At 43.4% G+C, this 16443-nt stretch overlaps 1 protein-coding gene across 1 annotated transcript; it reads right to left on the reverse strand.

The window, feature by feature from the left end:
- Window positions 1-363: 363 nt before the first annotated feature.
- LOC113943161 lies at window positions 364-13356 on the reverse strand. Its single transcript, XM_027634551.1, has 3 exons — window positions 13279-13356; window positions 12743-13241; window positions 364-620 (listed from the first exon to the last, which is right to left on the reverse strand). The coding sequence occupies exons 1-3, from the start codon at window positions 13354-13356 to the stop codon at window positions 364-366; spliced, it is 834 nt and encodes a 277-aa protein (XP_027490352.1).
- Between the last annotated feature and the right edge of the window lie 3087 nt (window positions 13357-16443).

The raw sequence follows: 16443 nt of genomic DNA on the forward strand, positions 1-16443 counted from the left end.
TCAGCCTCTCCAGGGACGGACCAGGACTGGAAGTGGTACATACCCTCCCAGTGGGACACCAGGTGAGGGTGTCAGTACAACTACTTTGTTTAGGAGTAAGAAAATACAAGGATCTCTAGAGCATAATTCAGAAAAATAAATAATTAATTAATTAATTTCAAAAAGAGTTGATTTTAGCTGGATAACTTCAATTCTACATCACATTACTGGGATAATATATAGATCTCCATTCTTAATTCCTGAAGAGAGCACCGTAGAAATAGATGTTTCAGCCTAAAGGACAGTCTCTACTCAGCAAAACCAAGGAAAATAAAGGATATTTAAAAAGCTCTTTATGTTCAAATGATCTTGAAACAGGCTATTTTAGCCGGAGCCCCAGAAACCACTGGAACAATCTAGAGGGTAATCTAATCTATACTCACTGCCCACGTCAACAGAAAAACTATTTCTGATGAGTTCAAACAAGGTGCATGTGGTGCTTCTAACAGCTTTACCAACATCCTGCAAATAGAGAGGTCCCTCCCTGTGGGGGAACATCAGCGAGCAGCCATGGCTCTGCCAAGATGGAGGAGTTCCAGCTGAGGAAGCCATTATCTGGTGTTTGCATCGGTCACGGTCATCTGAAAAGAGAGAGGAGATCAGCATTTAGTTTTCCGGAGTTTTTGGGAGAAGAAAAGAGAAAAAAATATGGGCAGGCAGAACTAAACTCTCCCTCAAATCTCCCAGCTGTCACATTTGACAGGACAGCTAACATAATAGAAGAGCAATCAGGAACCAGGAATCCTTGGAGCAGAGTTACAAAATGTCCAGAAAATATGCTGTCTTGGCTTGAAGGGCTCCCACTTCCCACATTGGGCATAAAGGTGGGAGACCTGCCAGGAGCTGTCCATGCTGGAACAGGGTGGCAGAGAATTCAAACTTAGATACTCAGTGATGTGTAAAGCTTTTGATAATCCCAGAGCTGCTGTTTTTTAAACAGGCTGTTCAGACAGCACTGCACCTGACCTTTCCGTGCTAAATCTTAGGCTTTGCCTCTGTGACTTTGATCCTCCCTCATGTGCTGTCATACAACAGCATGTTTTCTTTCACAATCCACATATGAAAAGGTGACCTTTTCTTCATTCTGCACGTTACCTGTTGTAGGTACTTTGGCACATGTATAGTATTTGTTCTGAAAGAGAAACTCAGGAGGAAGGAAGCAGGAGTCACAGTTATAATTCTTTTCATTTCCATAACCAGCTGCACCAGTGGTCTCCAAAGTGCATGTGAATGAGATTCAGAGATTTGCTGCTACACATTCACCCTTCTGCCAACCAGCATTATTCCGTTATCAATATTCTGCAGGCGCCAGCCCTTGGCTTTTGTGTGTGTGTGCCTGCATTGAACATCACCACTCCCTTTCTTGGGTATGGCTGTAGTCAATTATAATTATGCAAAGCAAACATGTCAGCTCACACAGCAGCAAGCTCTGAAGAATGAAGTCTCTACACTTGCCTCTTAGCAATAGGAAGATCACAAGTCTTTGGTGTTTGATTCTGATCTCACACTTGTTCCTTGCTAATGGAATTTCCTTGACTTCAAAGCAGACACAATTTACGCTGGAATGAGATCCTTGTACGGCCCCATGAGTGTAAACTGCTCTCAGACAGTCACATATGCTGGTCCAGGAGAGAAATAATCACTGCAGGACAGAGTTGTTTCAGTCATTTAATAGCTAAATCCCACTGAAGAGTTGTTAACAGCAGTGAGTGTGTGTGAATCCTTCATTTTCCAGTGTCTGACATCGCATCAACACCAATGGCATTAACCAGTCAGGGCCAATCACATCTGACCATGATGTCAGATTTTAGACCTGCCTCAATGCTAAGAGCTCAGCACTCATTTCTAGTGGCCAGGGACAAAAACATGACAACAGTCTAAGAAGGGCTTAATAACGACTAATACAATAATAATCCTGATGGGATCAATCCGAGAATACTTAAAGAGCAGGCTGATGTCATTGCAAGGCTTCTCTCAATGATTTTTAATGGTCTTGGGAATCTGGACCAGATTCTTCAGTTGACTGGAAGCTGGGTAATGTTGTACCCATTTTCAAGAAGGGCAAGAAGGGTGACTCTGGAATCTACAGGCCTGTCAGTCTCACTTCAGTGACTGGTAAAATTAGGGCAAGATTATTCTGGGAGGTATTGAAAAACACCTGAAGGACAATGCAGTTATTGGTCAGAGCCAGCACAAGTTCATGAGGGGAAGGTCCAGTGTGTCAAACCTGATTTCCTTTTATGATGAGGTAACCCATCTAGTTGATCAAGGGAAGCCAGGTGATGTAATCTTTTTGGATTTCAGAAAAGTTTTCAGTACTGTCTCTCACAGTATCCTTCTGGATAAACACATCATGTGGGGATGAGCAACTGGCTGATGGCACAAAGGGCACAAAGGATTACAGTAAGTGGGGTAACAGCAGGTTGGTGACCTGCTGTGGGGTTCCACAGGGCTCCATTCTAGGCCCAGCTCTCTTCAACATCTTCATAAACAACTTGGATTCAGGACTTGAAGGTTTACTAAGTTTTGCTGATGATACTGAATTGGAAGGAGCTGTTGACTCCTTTGAAGGCATGGAGGCCCTACAGAGAGACTTCAACAAATCAGAGGACTGGGTAATCACTAACCACATGAAGTTTAACAAAGACAAGTGCCAGATTCTGCACCTGGGGGAGGGCAACCCTGGAGATATGACAGACTAGGGAATGAGAGGCTGGAGAGCAGCTCCATGGAAACAGACCCATGGGTCCTGGTTGAAGGCAAGTTGAATATGAGTCAGCAGTGCCCTGGTAGCCAGGAGGGCCAACAATGTCCATGGGGGCATCAGGCAAAGCATCGCGAGCTGGTCAAGGAAAGGCATTGTCCCGCTCTGTTCTGTGCTGGTGTGGCCTCACTTTGAATATTGTGTGCAGTTTTGGGCACTGCAATGTAAAAAAACCCATAGAGCTATTAGAGAGCATACAACGGAGGGTTACAAAGACGGTGAAGGGCTTAGAGGGGAAGCCGTATGAAGAGTGGCTGAGGTCACTTGTTCTGTTCACCCTGGAGGAGACTGAGGAGAGACCTCGTTACAGTCTACAACTTCTTCACAAGGGGAAGAGGAGGGGAAGATATTGATCTCTTCACCCTCATGATCAGTGACAGGACCTGAGGGAGTGGCATGAAGCTGTGCCAGGGGAGGTTTAGGTTTTCACCCAGAGGGTGGTTGGGCACTGGAACAGGCTCCCCAGGGAAATGGTCACAGCACCAAGCCTGACAGAGTTCAGAAAGCACTTGGACAATGCTCTCAGGCACATGGTGTGATTCTTGAGATGTTCTGTGTGGGGCCGGGAACAGGACTTTGATGATCCTAGTGGTTCCCTTCCAACTCAGGATATTCTATGATGATATGATTCTAATATTAATTGCAGTTTCCAGCTGGAGAACTATGGATCTGTTATGGGCTTGTAAAAAAACAAAAGGCCATGAATTAGTAATGGCAAAAAAATATTAGAAGCTTCTTCAGATACCAGCAGAATAAAAAGCATGCACAATTTTATTTCTGTGTACATTGTTTGCCATGCTGAAAGAAAATGGTCTGCTGAAAGAGCCAACATATTCCAAGGGAAAGTCTTTATCTCTTTATCTCAGACCTATGAATAAACACAAGGCCATGAAGGAGATGAATAAGAAAATTGGTTTGTTCCTGCTTTCAGATGCTGTGTGTTTTATAATGGGAGTAGGTACATGGTAAATTTTACAGAGTCATAACACCTTTCTTCATGAGGAAGAACAATGTAAAATAGCAAGCCAAATCTTTATTAGATAAATTATTCTACAAGTGAGTGAATTCCTGCATCTAAATAATTGTTTGTTCTTAAAAAACCCTCTAGCAATAGATGCTGACTAAAATGAGGTATTGGAATATCAATTTGAGACAACAATCAAGATCAAGCCTGATAGCTGGAAATTTCCACCATAAAATTTGCACTAGTACTGTTCATGTAAAAAGCATCATGGTAACATCACAGCAAGCTATAGGAAAAGGACAATAAAAGGCATCAGAAATGGATAGGGAGGCTTCAGACTACCATCATGGTCAGATGAGCTTGCAGACAGCTTTCCAGACCCCACATAATGGCACAGAGAGAAGCACCCTGTTCCCCAGGGCAAAGACCTACCTTCTGTTTTTTGCAGACAGCCACCAGACAGAAGCATGCAGTGTTTCCCCTGTGCAGCTGATGCACTGCCAGCGCACGACCTGCCTTATGCTGCAGTGACTTGTTCCATCTCCAAGCACTTTCTCTGTGTGTGAACTGTAAAATAAGGAAGGTTCTGGATCCCTTTCCCCACCCACGGCGTGGGGTGGCCCAGTTCTAGTTCCGTTTCCATCTGAAGAACCATTGCGACACTTTGAGGGATGGGGAAAGGGAAACTCCAGGGGTTTCTCAGGGGTCTTTTCAGGCCCTGAGCCTGGAGGGGAAAGGTGCTCCCCCTCCCCCCCACACACGTGGCCCCATGGCCAGCACAGAGACAGGACACAGGACATCGGGCGTGGAGAGGAGGCAAGAGAGAGTTTATTGTTGGGGATGTTACATTTATAGGTTTTAGGAGGATTCACAGAGTAACCAATTAGAAGTCTCAAGGGGTTTACAGGAACACCCAATCACAGGAAAGGCTCAGGACACCTTCCCAGGACATTCCTGCATGGATAACATGGGCGCTATGCAGGACATTCCTGCATGGGTAACATGGGGGGTGCTGGGAGGAAGAAGCATGTGTTTGCAAAGAGGACCACCAAAAGCCATTTTAAGACATGTTTAAACCACAGTTTTCCCATATAATGCAGGTTTAATGCTACAGAAGGTTGTTTCCTGACCATGTGAGAGCATATCAACATTTTCATGTCTTTGCAAACCATAAGCAATTGTTTGAGCTGAAAGAACAAAGGTAAAGTTGCTTATGAACAGAGGATGACAGGATTGCTCTAGCCAGGACTTGCTGCATCCTCTACCCAGCCTCCACTAAGAGTGCTGGCAGACCCCAATGGTCTCACTTCTTCCCAAAGCATAGTACTGTCCAGCCATCATCTGTTGCTGAGCCTCCAGCCTGGGAGACACATTTGCTCATTTGCTATCCTTGAGAGCTGCATGTTTCTCTGGCACTGCAGCTGGCACCAGTGTGGGAAAATAAAGAATTGATAATGTTTGTTCTGGCTGAAAAGCAGGAAGAAAATGCATGATGGTTGGTGGGTGACAGCCAGCATAGAACTAACTGCAGTTCTGCTGGTTTTTCCAAACTGGATTGATCTAAATGGCAGAAGATATCAGATTAAACTCCATGCAAACTATAGAATATACATAAATATTACATGCATTAAGATATATGCAGATTACAAGGCATAACAGTGAAGAGGCACTGGATCAACAGAAGCATAGAAATACCTAATAGACTTTTAAATTCCCACTTTCACATTTTACACACTAACAGTTCCCTAAATATCTCATGCCAAGCTCATAAACCCAGCAGATTAAGCAATAGATTTTGTCAGACTTTCCCACTCTATCAAGTTATCTAGGTTTGATAAACCTTAATGATGTCAGTTTCTCCATTTCCCCACAGTGTTTTACCCTCCCAAAAAGGTTAGAATTTAACTTTCTAACACTGCTGTAAAAACAGTGTCTAGAACTGCAGTGCACTGGAGCCTCATCTCTGTGCTGCCACATAGTACAGTGAGTACTTTCTTTAAACTGAGGATCCCAGAAACCCCAGAGAATATGTGGAGTCTGCAGAAAGCAACTGAGAAAAGTAAGACTGTGTCAGCAGGCTAAAATTTACTATGTAGGCATCTGTGCTATCATTAAAACCAAACAAAAAACACCCACACCCACCAAACTACAACAACAAAACCCAAACAAAAATCCTCACCAACTCCCCCAAAAACAGCAAAACAAAACAAACAAAAAAACCCCCACCAAGCAACCCTACCCCCCAAAAAACAACCCAAATACCTGGTATAGCACAAATATAAATTACAATGAGTTTTTTGCCTTAGTGTCTATGCATATGGGACTTGGATTTTTCCTCCAAAGAGGAAGCAATATTTTGCACTTAAGATAGAAAGAGAGGGTGAGGTTTCCTGTTTGTTTGCTCTTCAATGTCAATAATAATCTACAATCCAGGTCAGAAATTACTTCAGTATAAACTATAGAGGATCAAGGGGTGCTTGAGTTTTGGTGACACTCCTATGTATTTTGAGGATTTTCAATGTTTAGAAAACTGTGTGTGACCACTGCTCCAGAGAGTGTAGGCTAAGAGGCCATGGACCAGTTACTTGACCGTGGAGAGCTGAGCTTGGTGTTGGATTGGTCCAAATGGTTTGACTGGTACTAGTCTAACATCAAACAGTATTCAATACCTCAAGAGAGGAACAATTTGGAAATGGACACATTTTCAGGCTCAGTTATTTCTCTTTAGCTCAGTCTCAGTTCATTCATCACTACAGTGATGTTATTGTGAAGCATATTGAAAGTTTTAGCAGGCATCCATCACTGAAAGGGCTGCCCCTTCCTTTGGGGGAGGTACTCGTCTTTGCCTCTGTTTTCCTCTCAGCTGCTGCCTCTGGCTCCCTCCTCCCGCCCTACAGCACTCCCCTCTCTGTTGGCACAGCATTCAGTAGTCAGGCTTGCTATCGGTCTGAAGTGGGCACAGTGGCAATCATTTCCTCAGTAGTCTATAATACCTATCAAAAATGAAGTAGTTTGTTCTTAGGCTAATGTTTGCTAACACAAGTTAGCAATGGAGACCCATGTTTCCATTCTTAGCCTACCTATTACAATGAATCAAGCACCCCATGACAAGATTGGTATGTATTTTATAATAGATATAGTTTAGGAGATGCAGGAAAAAAGGACAGCTGAATTCTGGAATTCATGCCTCCCTTTGTTTAAATGCCAATACAGAGGAGCTACACATGCAAATAATTCAAAGCATGTCAAGTGTAAGCAGCTATTTAGCACCAGCTAACACTGTATTAATATTGAATGAGTAGCAGCACACTATCAGGAAATTATTAATGTTGTATGGTCGGTGGCAGAAAGCCATTACAGACTTTTTTATTATTATGACTTTTTGCTGAAAAACTTCACCTTTAAGCTTACACAGGTGTATTATTTTGCCCTAAGACACAAAATGTCCTCATAGGTAACTGGCACATTTCACTTGTGCTATGATCCTTTTGACTTCTCTGTCCTCCTCTCCTCTGGTATATCTTTAGATGCTCCTGGTGATAGAGAAGTGGTGTAGTGTACTGAAGAGGGGAAGAAGCAGTGATGATCTAACACTCTCAGACTGTATAATCTTGCTGTCCAATTCAGTGTGCTACCACTTTGTCAAACTTTGATATCATAACTAGCCTATGGCCCCTTTGTAGCCTGCCCTGTTCAACTCACTGGAGATTTTGAAGATTGCTGCTGGTATCTCAGTCTCTCATTACTGTTGCTGTTATCTGAACCCTAACTTGTAATCACCACAAGTAGGAGGACTGGGAGAGTCTGGGCATGCAAATAATCCTAAGATTATTTATACCACATTGATTTTTTTTCTTGTCATCTGATGCATACAAAAAGAAGAGGCTCTCAAATGAGGTAATGCACTTGGAAGGCATCGATAATATATTGTGACAGATATAGTAAATTAATCTGGAGACTACTATAAGCAGTGTGAGAACACAGATTTTATTGCAGTTTCTTCTGTGGAAAGATGGCAAAATATCTCTTTTCTAGTAATTTAAGAGACTGTAGTTGCTTCCAAAATACTTTGATGAAAACTTCAGCTTCTGAGACAAGGGAGACTCCACTTGACTGGCCAGAGTCCAGTAGAGCTGTAGCAATTTAAAGCAGCTGAAACCATGGCCCATAATGTTGTGTTTACACCCTCAGCCCTGGAGAACATTTAAACAGGACAGATCCAAGTTTCTACAGCCAGTGGAAAGACTAACATTAATTTCAGAGCTAAACTGAGCCGTTTGCCAAGCTTTTAGATGAAATGGAGGCATAGATGAAAATAAGTCAGATTACCAGTTCTGAAAGCACAGTTTTCAGAAGGTAAACTGATTAGTGAGGCCAATCAGTCTAAGGAGTTGTAAGGTACTTCAGTTGAAGGAGAACTATAATTTATTTTCAATAAAAGCTGCAAGGAACTCTCTGGAATTCATTTCACAAGGAAAGGAGGAAAACTTGCAAGAAGGGGCTACAGACCAAAATGGATGGAGAATCCCCTTAGAAAGTCCAGCACAGCTAATAAGCAAAGAAAACTTTGGTTTGGAGGCCAGGAAGCACAAAGCTGGGGTAAACATTGCCAAAAGTCAAACTGAATTAGAAATTTGCAGAGGAAATTAAATAGTAATAATAAAAGGAAATAATAAAAAAAGTCATTTAGCTATTGAAATAAAAAATATTTTACAGACAAGAAGAAAAGAAGTGATGTTTTTACACTGAGAGGATTTGAGTTGGTGTAGGTGTGTGAAAACACTAAATGAAGCTCAGCTTTGGTTTTCTGTAAGAACATTAAAATCTGGGGAAAAGGAGGACAGATATGGGATGAGTGTCAGGAAATTGAAAATACCTCCTTGGTGGAGATGCAAAACTCTGAGAGCTGGCAGGGAGCAAATCCCTCACTGCAGGACTCTCGGAGACCTGGCAGCCAGTCCACATAATTTTGTCAAGCTGTGAAGGAGAGGAATCCACATGACTTGAGAACTATAGTAAATATAGTAACCCTAATTAAGAAAGTGAACTTGTATCTAAAGGCCCATTAGCTTGATTGTAATAGTATGCAAGAGTACATGACAAATTTTAACGGAAGGGAATGATTAATGATATGATGATTAATGAAAAATGAAAGAAAGAACAACAGCTTGTTGTTCTTCCAGCTGAAGGGTACCAGGCCAGCATAACACCTCTGCTTTCAAGAGAGCTGGTTGATTGCTTTAAGGAAGGTAGTTGCATCCAAGTGAAGCTGTCCAAACATCTGAGAAGCACTTGGGATGTGGGAAATCATTAGGTGAAATGGAAAAGACAAAAAGGAAAAACACACAAATTGCAGAAAGAAAGAAATTGCTTTAAAGTGAGATGGCAAGGGGCTGTGCTGAAGGACATCTTGTAGCTTTTTCTGGGAACCAGCGTCTTTTCACAGCTCTTTCGATAAAAGACTATGGTTGAAAAAATAGATGTGTGTTAATGAAATCTGCTCTTTAGGCATTTGCAGGTGACAACACGGTGCAGAAACACATCTGAACATGGTGCAGGTAGAAACAAATAACCTACAGGTCTCTGAAATAGTGGTACACTCATTTCAAGATCTTGCCTTTAACATCTAACAGGAGGATTTCTGCAGTAGTCTGGGGGTTCACTACTACATCTCTGCAGGAGTCTGAGGAAGTGACAGAGAAGAAGAAAGAACAGCTACTGTAATTCACTTACAGGAGTTACTGTGAGTAATAGATTCATGCTCAAAGTCATCATCATGGCTGGGCTTCGTGAACAAAGATTTGAGAAGGACTCTACCCACATTTGCTACAAGCGCGCTGGTGACTAAAGAGACCAATGCGAGATAGACAAATACGGTTGCAAAAGACACAGCAGAAAGACTCCTTGCATGGTATTGGCAAGACACGATTCTTTCTGCATTGTATTTTCTCCTCTAGAGTTATCCTGCATGCGTTCTCAAAAGAAGAAGCAGCATTATATTGTGCCTCCAGCCCCTCATCCAGGAAAAGGGTGAGAAGGGCTGAGTACTCTCCTCAGCCTGGAGGGCTGTCTGTCTACATTTCTTAAGAGGGGGTTCTAACCTATAAGATGTAGGTGAATCTGGGGTATGGACATAATTCACCTTTTGTGTTCAAGTAATGCCACTTGGCATCTGAAAACTAAATCTTTGTGAGGTTAGGGGTAGAGGAAGTCAGAGAAATGAGCTTATAAAAAAGGGCTTGAGTGAGAGGAAGATAGGCAGGCAGAGCAAAGAGCACGAACCTTGTTCTCTTAAAAAACTGGAATATATAGTCAATTAAAATGAACAGTTAGCCCTTTCCCAGAGACAGGACTTACATGTAAAGACATAGCTAGTGTATCCCATACACACATAGGTGTTGGAATGGGTGCCCATCCACCCATCTTATCTATCTGTCATTTGGGTTAGCTCTTTGGGTGGAATTCATCCCACCTGATCAACATGGGGAGTTAGGTGGAAGCTAGTTATCCAGGTGCCTCCATGACCAGAGAAAGGAGACAGGGGTTCAGCATTCCTACCTGGTATGCTCGTCCCACATTGAGCCCAGCTTGCTGTCTTCACAGGTATCTTTGATGGTTGGAGGGAGAGCTGGACAGCCAGCTTAGATGACATACCCTGTGTCTGAGAGCTAACACCAAGTGAGACAAATCCCACCATGTGCACCTTAGTGCACAAAGATCGCAGTCATGAAAACTTGGGCTCCTCTGGGGTTCAGCTGTTTTGGGGAATTGTACCTGGAAAAAAGTGGGATGGAGAATGAAGATCAGCCTGCCTGTGAGAGACTTCAGGCCAAACAGTTGTGGATCAAATAGTTTAATAGCTCAATTTCTTCACTGGTAAAGATGATAGACTTTTGCATGTTCAGCAAACCTAATCTCTTCATTTAACTTCAAAAATTTACAAGCTCTTCTGGCATAGTTGGTGGAGTTTGTAACCTTTGTGATCAGATTAAGCCAAGAGAATATATGTATTATGATGTTAGTTTCCCCTCCTTCCACATTTAAAACAGAAGGAAAATAAAAGTAAACAACTACCATCAAGAGCAAAAACCAGAGCATTCAAATCCCAGAAATCTCACAAATCAGAGAGCTCACTGCAGAAATAATTCTCATCCCATTTATCTATCTCCTTTCTGTGAGAAGTGTTTATCATCTATATGTAGCAATACCACAGAGATTATTATTTTACAGCTGGCGACATCCACTTCAGAAATATCATTTCTATTTCAGGGCTTGATTTCTCAACCTGATTTTTTTCATTATCTTTAATGGTTTGCTTTTCATTATCTTCCCATTAGGAAATGACAAAATAACTAGGAATGCCAGTTTTGCGCAGGAGTTGACTTACCATACACCTATTCATTTTCCTGTTTGCATTTGTGTAACTAGGCTCAGCATGTATAGATAAACAAAGAAGAGTCCTGTAGGTCCAGACATAAGTCAAATATAAAGAAAGAAGCAAGTAAGCCAAGCTAACTCCTGCCAAATAATGCCAAATACTTCTGAGTTCGTTGGATATATCAATGTACCCAAGAAGCTGAAGTAGGTTAACAAGCAAAATGCTAAGAGGGAATATTGCAGGAGGTTATGCCTACTCTGCATTCAGAGGCCAGTCTTGCTGCCCCAGTGTGTGCCACACACAGCAGAGATGCAGCAGTCCTAGGGAAAGGAGCAGTGAAAACGTACCTCCTAGGCACATGGGACCCCTGCACTTCAAACATCCCTGAGTGTCCATTGCCCACACACACCTCTGGTACAAGCCACCCACAAGCAGCCTCTGAAGGTTGCCACTGCAATGGGGTGGGTTGGGATAGGGTGGGAAGCATGGATGTCCTGGAGAGTATTTTTCAAGGCAGTAGAAAGCTTTTGAGTACAAGGTTTGATTGAAAAAGACTCACCTCAAAACACTTCACAGGGAAAAGCAATATCAAAGCCTCAGGAGTGCTTAAGGTGGAAATTCTGGTATCACCTTTAGAGGTTTCACACTGTGGGAGTCTGATCCAACAACCAGGATGGGAAAGAGATTAGCCAGGATCCTTTCTATGGGGGCAGAAAAGTACCCAGCACTGTAAAGGTGCCATTAGAAAAGGAGAAAGTGTCTTTCACCTCTTCTTCTTCAGCTTATCATTGTTGTGAGGATTGTTTAAAGCAACAGCATTCTTGTACCTCCTCTGACCCTTGTGTCAAGATGAAGCTCTTGCTACATGAATAACACCCCGAAACACCTCTGGTATTGACAACCCACTGCTTAACTGAACGGAGCCCTAAGCCATGGCAGTTTCATGAACACCTAATTTTTTTTCAGAAGAGATAGTAAGTATTGGCTTCCAGGAGTCAAGATTGGTGAACTGTTGAGGGTTGACCTTGGCCAGATTCTAGGCAACCATGAAAATCACTAAGAGCTGGGAGAGGTCACACAGGCAAGACAGACTCAATATGGGGATAATACTAAAATTTAGTACTAACAGGATAAGAGCTAAAGAGTGAGAAATAAAACAGTCTTAAAAACACTTTCCAACCACCTCTCCTTCCTTCTATGTTCTCCCTCCTCCCTCTGCATGAGTTCAGGGAGAGGAGTCCATCCATAGGGCAACAGGTCTTCCAGGTTTGCTGTCCTATGAGTCACCCTTCCATGGGTTGCAGGAGGACAGCCTGCTCCACCACGGTCTTCACCATGGGCTACAGGGGGCTAAAGCTCTGAGTTCTCCTTCCCCTGTTCTCTGGAGTTCGTCCCACAGGAAACAGTCCTTGATGGACCTCTCCCACGTGGGTTCCCCTGCCAGGCCGCAGGTCTTCCATATCTGCCGTCCCAAAGTTCATTCCTCCATGGGGTGCAGGGCATCTCTGCACCTCAATGGGTTTTCCATAGGATGCAATCCTTGATGGATGAGTTGCACTGATATGGGTTCCCCACAGGGCCATGAGTCGAGTCTTACCTGGGAGTAACCTGCTCCAGCCTGGGCTCCTCTCTCCACGGGCCACAGATCTCCTGCAGGAGCCCACTCCATACTGGGTGGGCTCCCACGGGTGACTGTCTTCTCTCATGCACCCATCTGCTCCATCATGGGCTTCTCGCGGGGCGAGCCCGGGGGCTGCGGGTCTACTCTGCCTCCCTGGCCTAGGCCACGGCGCCCCCGCATCTCTCGGCCCAGCCACTCCCGCCCATGGTGGGGAGGCGGCGGGGCCGCACCAGCTCAGCCGGCTAGGCTTAGCCGGCAGGATCGGTTCCAGCACAAGCTGTTCGTGGGGCGGGCCCGGGGGGGAGCTGCAGGGCCTGTCTCTGCGGCCCCGGCCTCGGCCCTGGCCCTGGCCACCCCTTCGCAGGGGCCACTGCTGCCAGCTCCGGGCTACGTGCCGAGAGGCCTGGGCCAGCTTATCGCTGCCCTCCCACAGGGGGCGGCGGCGGGGCAGCCTGGGAGCTTCGGTCTGCTTTCCCTGCCTCAGTCAGTCTTTTTAGAGTATTGAACAATACTCTATAGACACAGGCCAGGCCCCAGTACAGCGTGAGAAGTTGCTGGTTTTGATAGGGGTAGGCAAGGCATCCTTCCATCAAACGACGTGTCAGTTTGTTGGGGTTGAATACTTGTTCTGATGTGAAGTCCCAAGCAACAGGGGGTGTTAGATGCCCTAAGAACCTGCCTAAATTCATCCACATCCCTTGCCACCCAGGAACTGGCCCCTTTAGAGAACACCCCAGTAAATTCTCTCTCGAGGTTAGTTTTGTCCTAGTACAAGGCAACAAAAACAACACTACCTTCCCCACTCCCCATAATGTTTTAAGAACATTGGTTATAAGCAGTAATATAGCCAGAAAACTCAGGTAAGGATTAGTAAGAATCGCAGGTCCTTTCATTACGAGGCCCTCTATGTCAAAATTAAGAAGGGAAAAAGATTGATTTTTTTTCTCCTTTGTCCTTTAAGGGATAAGTTCCACATCCTATCAAAACTGTTAGTAAAATTACAGGAACACCCACCAGAACTTGGCGAACTGCCATGTTTTTGTTATATATTCCCAGGTTAGCAAAACAAATAGATAAGTGAGGCAGTTGTTATATAAACAGTCTTCTCTTGGCTATCCTGCCGGGTTTCGGCACCAAAATTTGTGGTTCTTTACTTTGGCTGAACGCCAGGTGTCCACTGAGCCTGCACAGATTCCCCTCGCTGGCCCCCAAAGGTGAGACGAAAGTAAAAAAGTGTGAAAAAACCAGGGCTTATCAAGGAAAAAAGTTTGTATTCACACGGAGAAAAAAGAAGAGACTAATAACGCTACAAACACACAGGCAAAGAAAAATAACAGTAAAAAAATTCTACCCCCCCCACGGAGCGGCATCTCAGACAGGTGCAGCTGTCTGTCGGGCCATCCCGGAAAGAGAAGAAGGGCTGAGTTAACTCTGCCTTCTCTTTTATAGCTGGACAGACATAATGTGGTGTGGAATATCCTGTTCCTCCTGGGAAAAGGAAGTGTTATTTAACTACACAAACCCACTATCATATTTTCCAAAAGTGCAACTGTAAGACAAAGATCATCATGAGAAAGGACCCACAATCTTAGTCTGGGACTTTTAGCTTCTGTCTGGAGTAAAATGTGAGTAGTAGTAGTAAAATCCCTACTACATGTCAGGCATGTCAGTCTCTGTGAGCAATTTTGAGTTCATTGCTGAGTTAGGACATTTGAACATGAATCTAGGTATATATCTTCTTTTCCATAAAATCCAGAAGATTCTAACTAGAGCTTTGGTTTGAACTTGTCTTAAGAAATCTCGTTCTTTGTTTTCACTCTCTAGACTCAGTTTTGAAGTTATTCCACCATTTTTGCCTATGTGCATATGCATTCATATGCATATATATTGCTCTTCCACCTTTTTTAAAGAATGGCCTTCTTTTCGTAACTAAAAATCAGTATGTATGCCTGCATTTGATAGCTTGCAACTTTAAAGCTTGCAAACTGATTATTTTTACCATTACTTCACTAACCTCCTAAAAAAGCTGGATTTTACTACCTTTCTCTTAGGCCATCTGTCACAGGAGCTTTTTGACTCACTGCCCATTGCAATCACATTTGACAGAAGGACAGAAAGTTTTGATAAAATTAGTATCTATGTAGAGGAAAAGATTAATTTCTTCAGTGAAGGCAAATTTTCAGGGTATCAGTTCCTCCATCAGCTGGCATATTTCACCTGAACACCAAGCTCCCCAGCTATCTGCTGGTGGGATTCAGCAAAGAGTTCAGATGGGAGGACTGGGGCATGAGTGGGTGGAGGGCAGGGGAAGAAGCTGGAGTCTTTTTGGGGACCATAACCATGAGTTACTGATGGTGTTGCTCTGAGGTAAAGATAGGCTGTTCTCATATGCTGAAACTAATTAAGAAACGTGCTACAACCTGGCCACGTTGTAAACATGGAAAGAAAATGGTATCACGGCCCCTTCGAAGGCCGTGTTAGTGTACCTAAACAGTTCCCAGACAGCCTTTGTATTCCACCAAACTCCCATTTATTTTTCTATTGCTGGGAATAGACCAAAAATATATCACTTAGAAGTGATTTTTCTATTTCTGAATGAAGGGGAATTTTGCTTTTTATGTGTCTTCTTGGTTGGCTGAATTATATACAAGTGCCTGCTTCCTGTGGCTAAACATGGAATTAACCTATATGCAGACCAGCAATCTCTTTTTGATATATTTCTACAGTGGAATAATAATAAAGTTCTCACTAGATCCCTGATTTTAGCTCTTTTTAAAATTAAATGTAGTGTCTTTTTTGCCCTTCTTTAGAAATAGGGTGCAAAAGAACATTGGTGACTTCTAGATCAGCTCCGGTTCAAGTCTTTCACAAACAGGACAACCCAATGTTGCCAAGATCAACAGTACTTCTTATTTCCTTATGTGAAAGTGGATGTATTCACGCTTGCTTTTTCTGATTGACAGGCTCAAATCTTTGCTGTTGCCACCCATAGCAAGCTCTGATACGTGTTTAGGCATCAGCTTTAACACTAGGGCTCTGCCTGCATCAGCACAATGCTATTCTGTTCCCCATCATATGGATCCTGAGCACTTTTTCTCTTAGTGCTGTGGAGTCCAGCTCAAGTTTCAGTTTTATCTTCTCCCAGGACAACATGTTTTGGTGGCGACATACAATCCTCCTGCAGAGCATGGAGGAAACCTCATGGTCAGCTGCAGCAACTTCTGCTGTGACATAGTTAATGCTGACAATAGGCACCATTATTAGACATTGAGCTGACCCTGCAGGATGAACCTGCAAGAGGAAAGTGCAAGTGATTTAGTCACAGTTACGATGTCACTATCATCCCCCATCTTCTTTCTGCTATTTCTTCACTCTACTACAGTTTCATTATGACTCTCAAAATTCCATCATAGGCGAGTTCATAACTTGTTGTGTCTGAATTAGTGGTTGCTATGTAACTTGTGCAACAACTTATCTTATTCTTAGTAGTGGCTAAAACTTTGCCACTTTTCTTCCTGGCCATGTCTTTACATCAGGTACCAAGAAAACACCTTCCTGCAGCATCTCAGAGCACCCAACACACATGTCTCTGGCTGTTTCCTTACGTGCTGCACTCTGCTGAGCAGGAGTATTCACAGTCATGAGTCAAGCCTCTGCTTGAGAGTCTCCAAAAAAAC

This window comes from Corapipo altera, unplaced genomic scaffold, assembly GCF_003945725.1.
Source record: "Corapipo altera isolate COAL_440 unplaced genomic scaffold, ASM394572v1 61411, whole genome shotgun sequence".
Lineage (NCBI taxonomy): Eukaryota > Metazoa > Chordata > Aves > Passeriformes > Pipridae > Corapipo > Corapipo altera.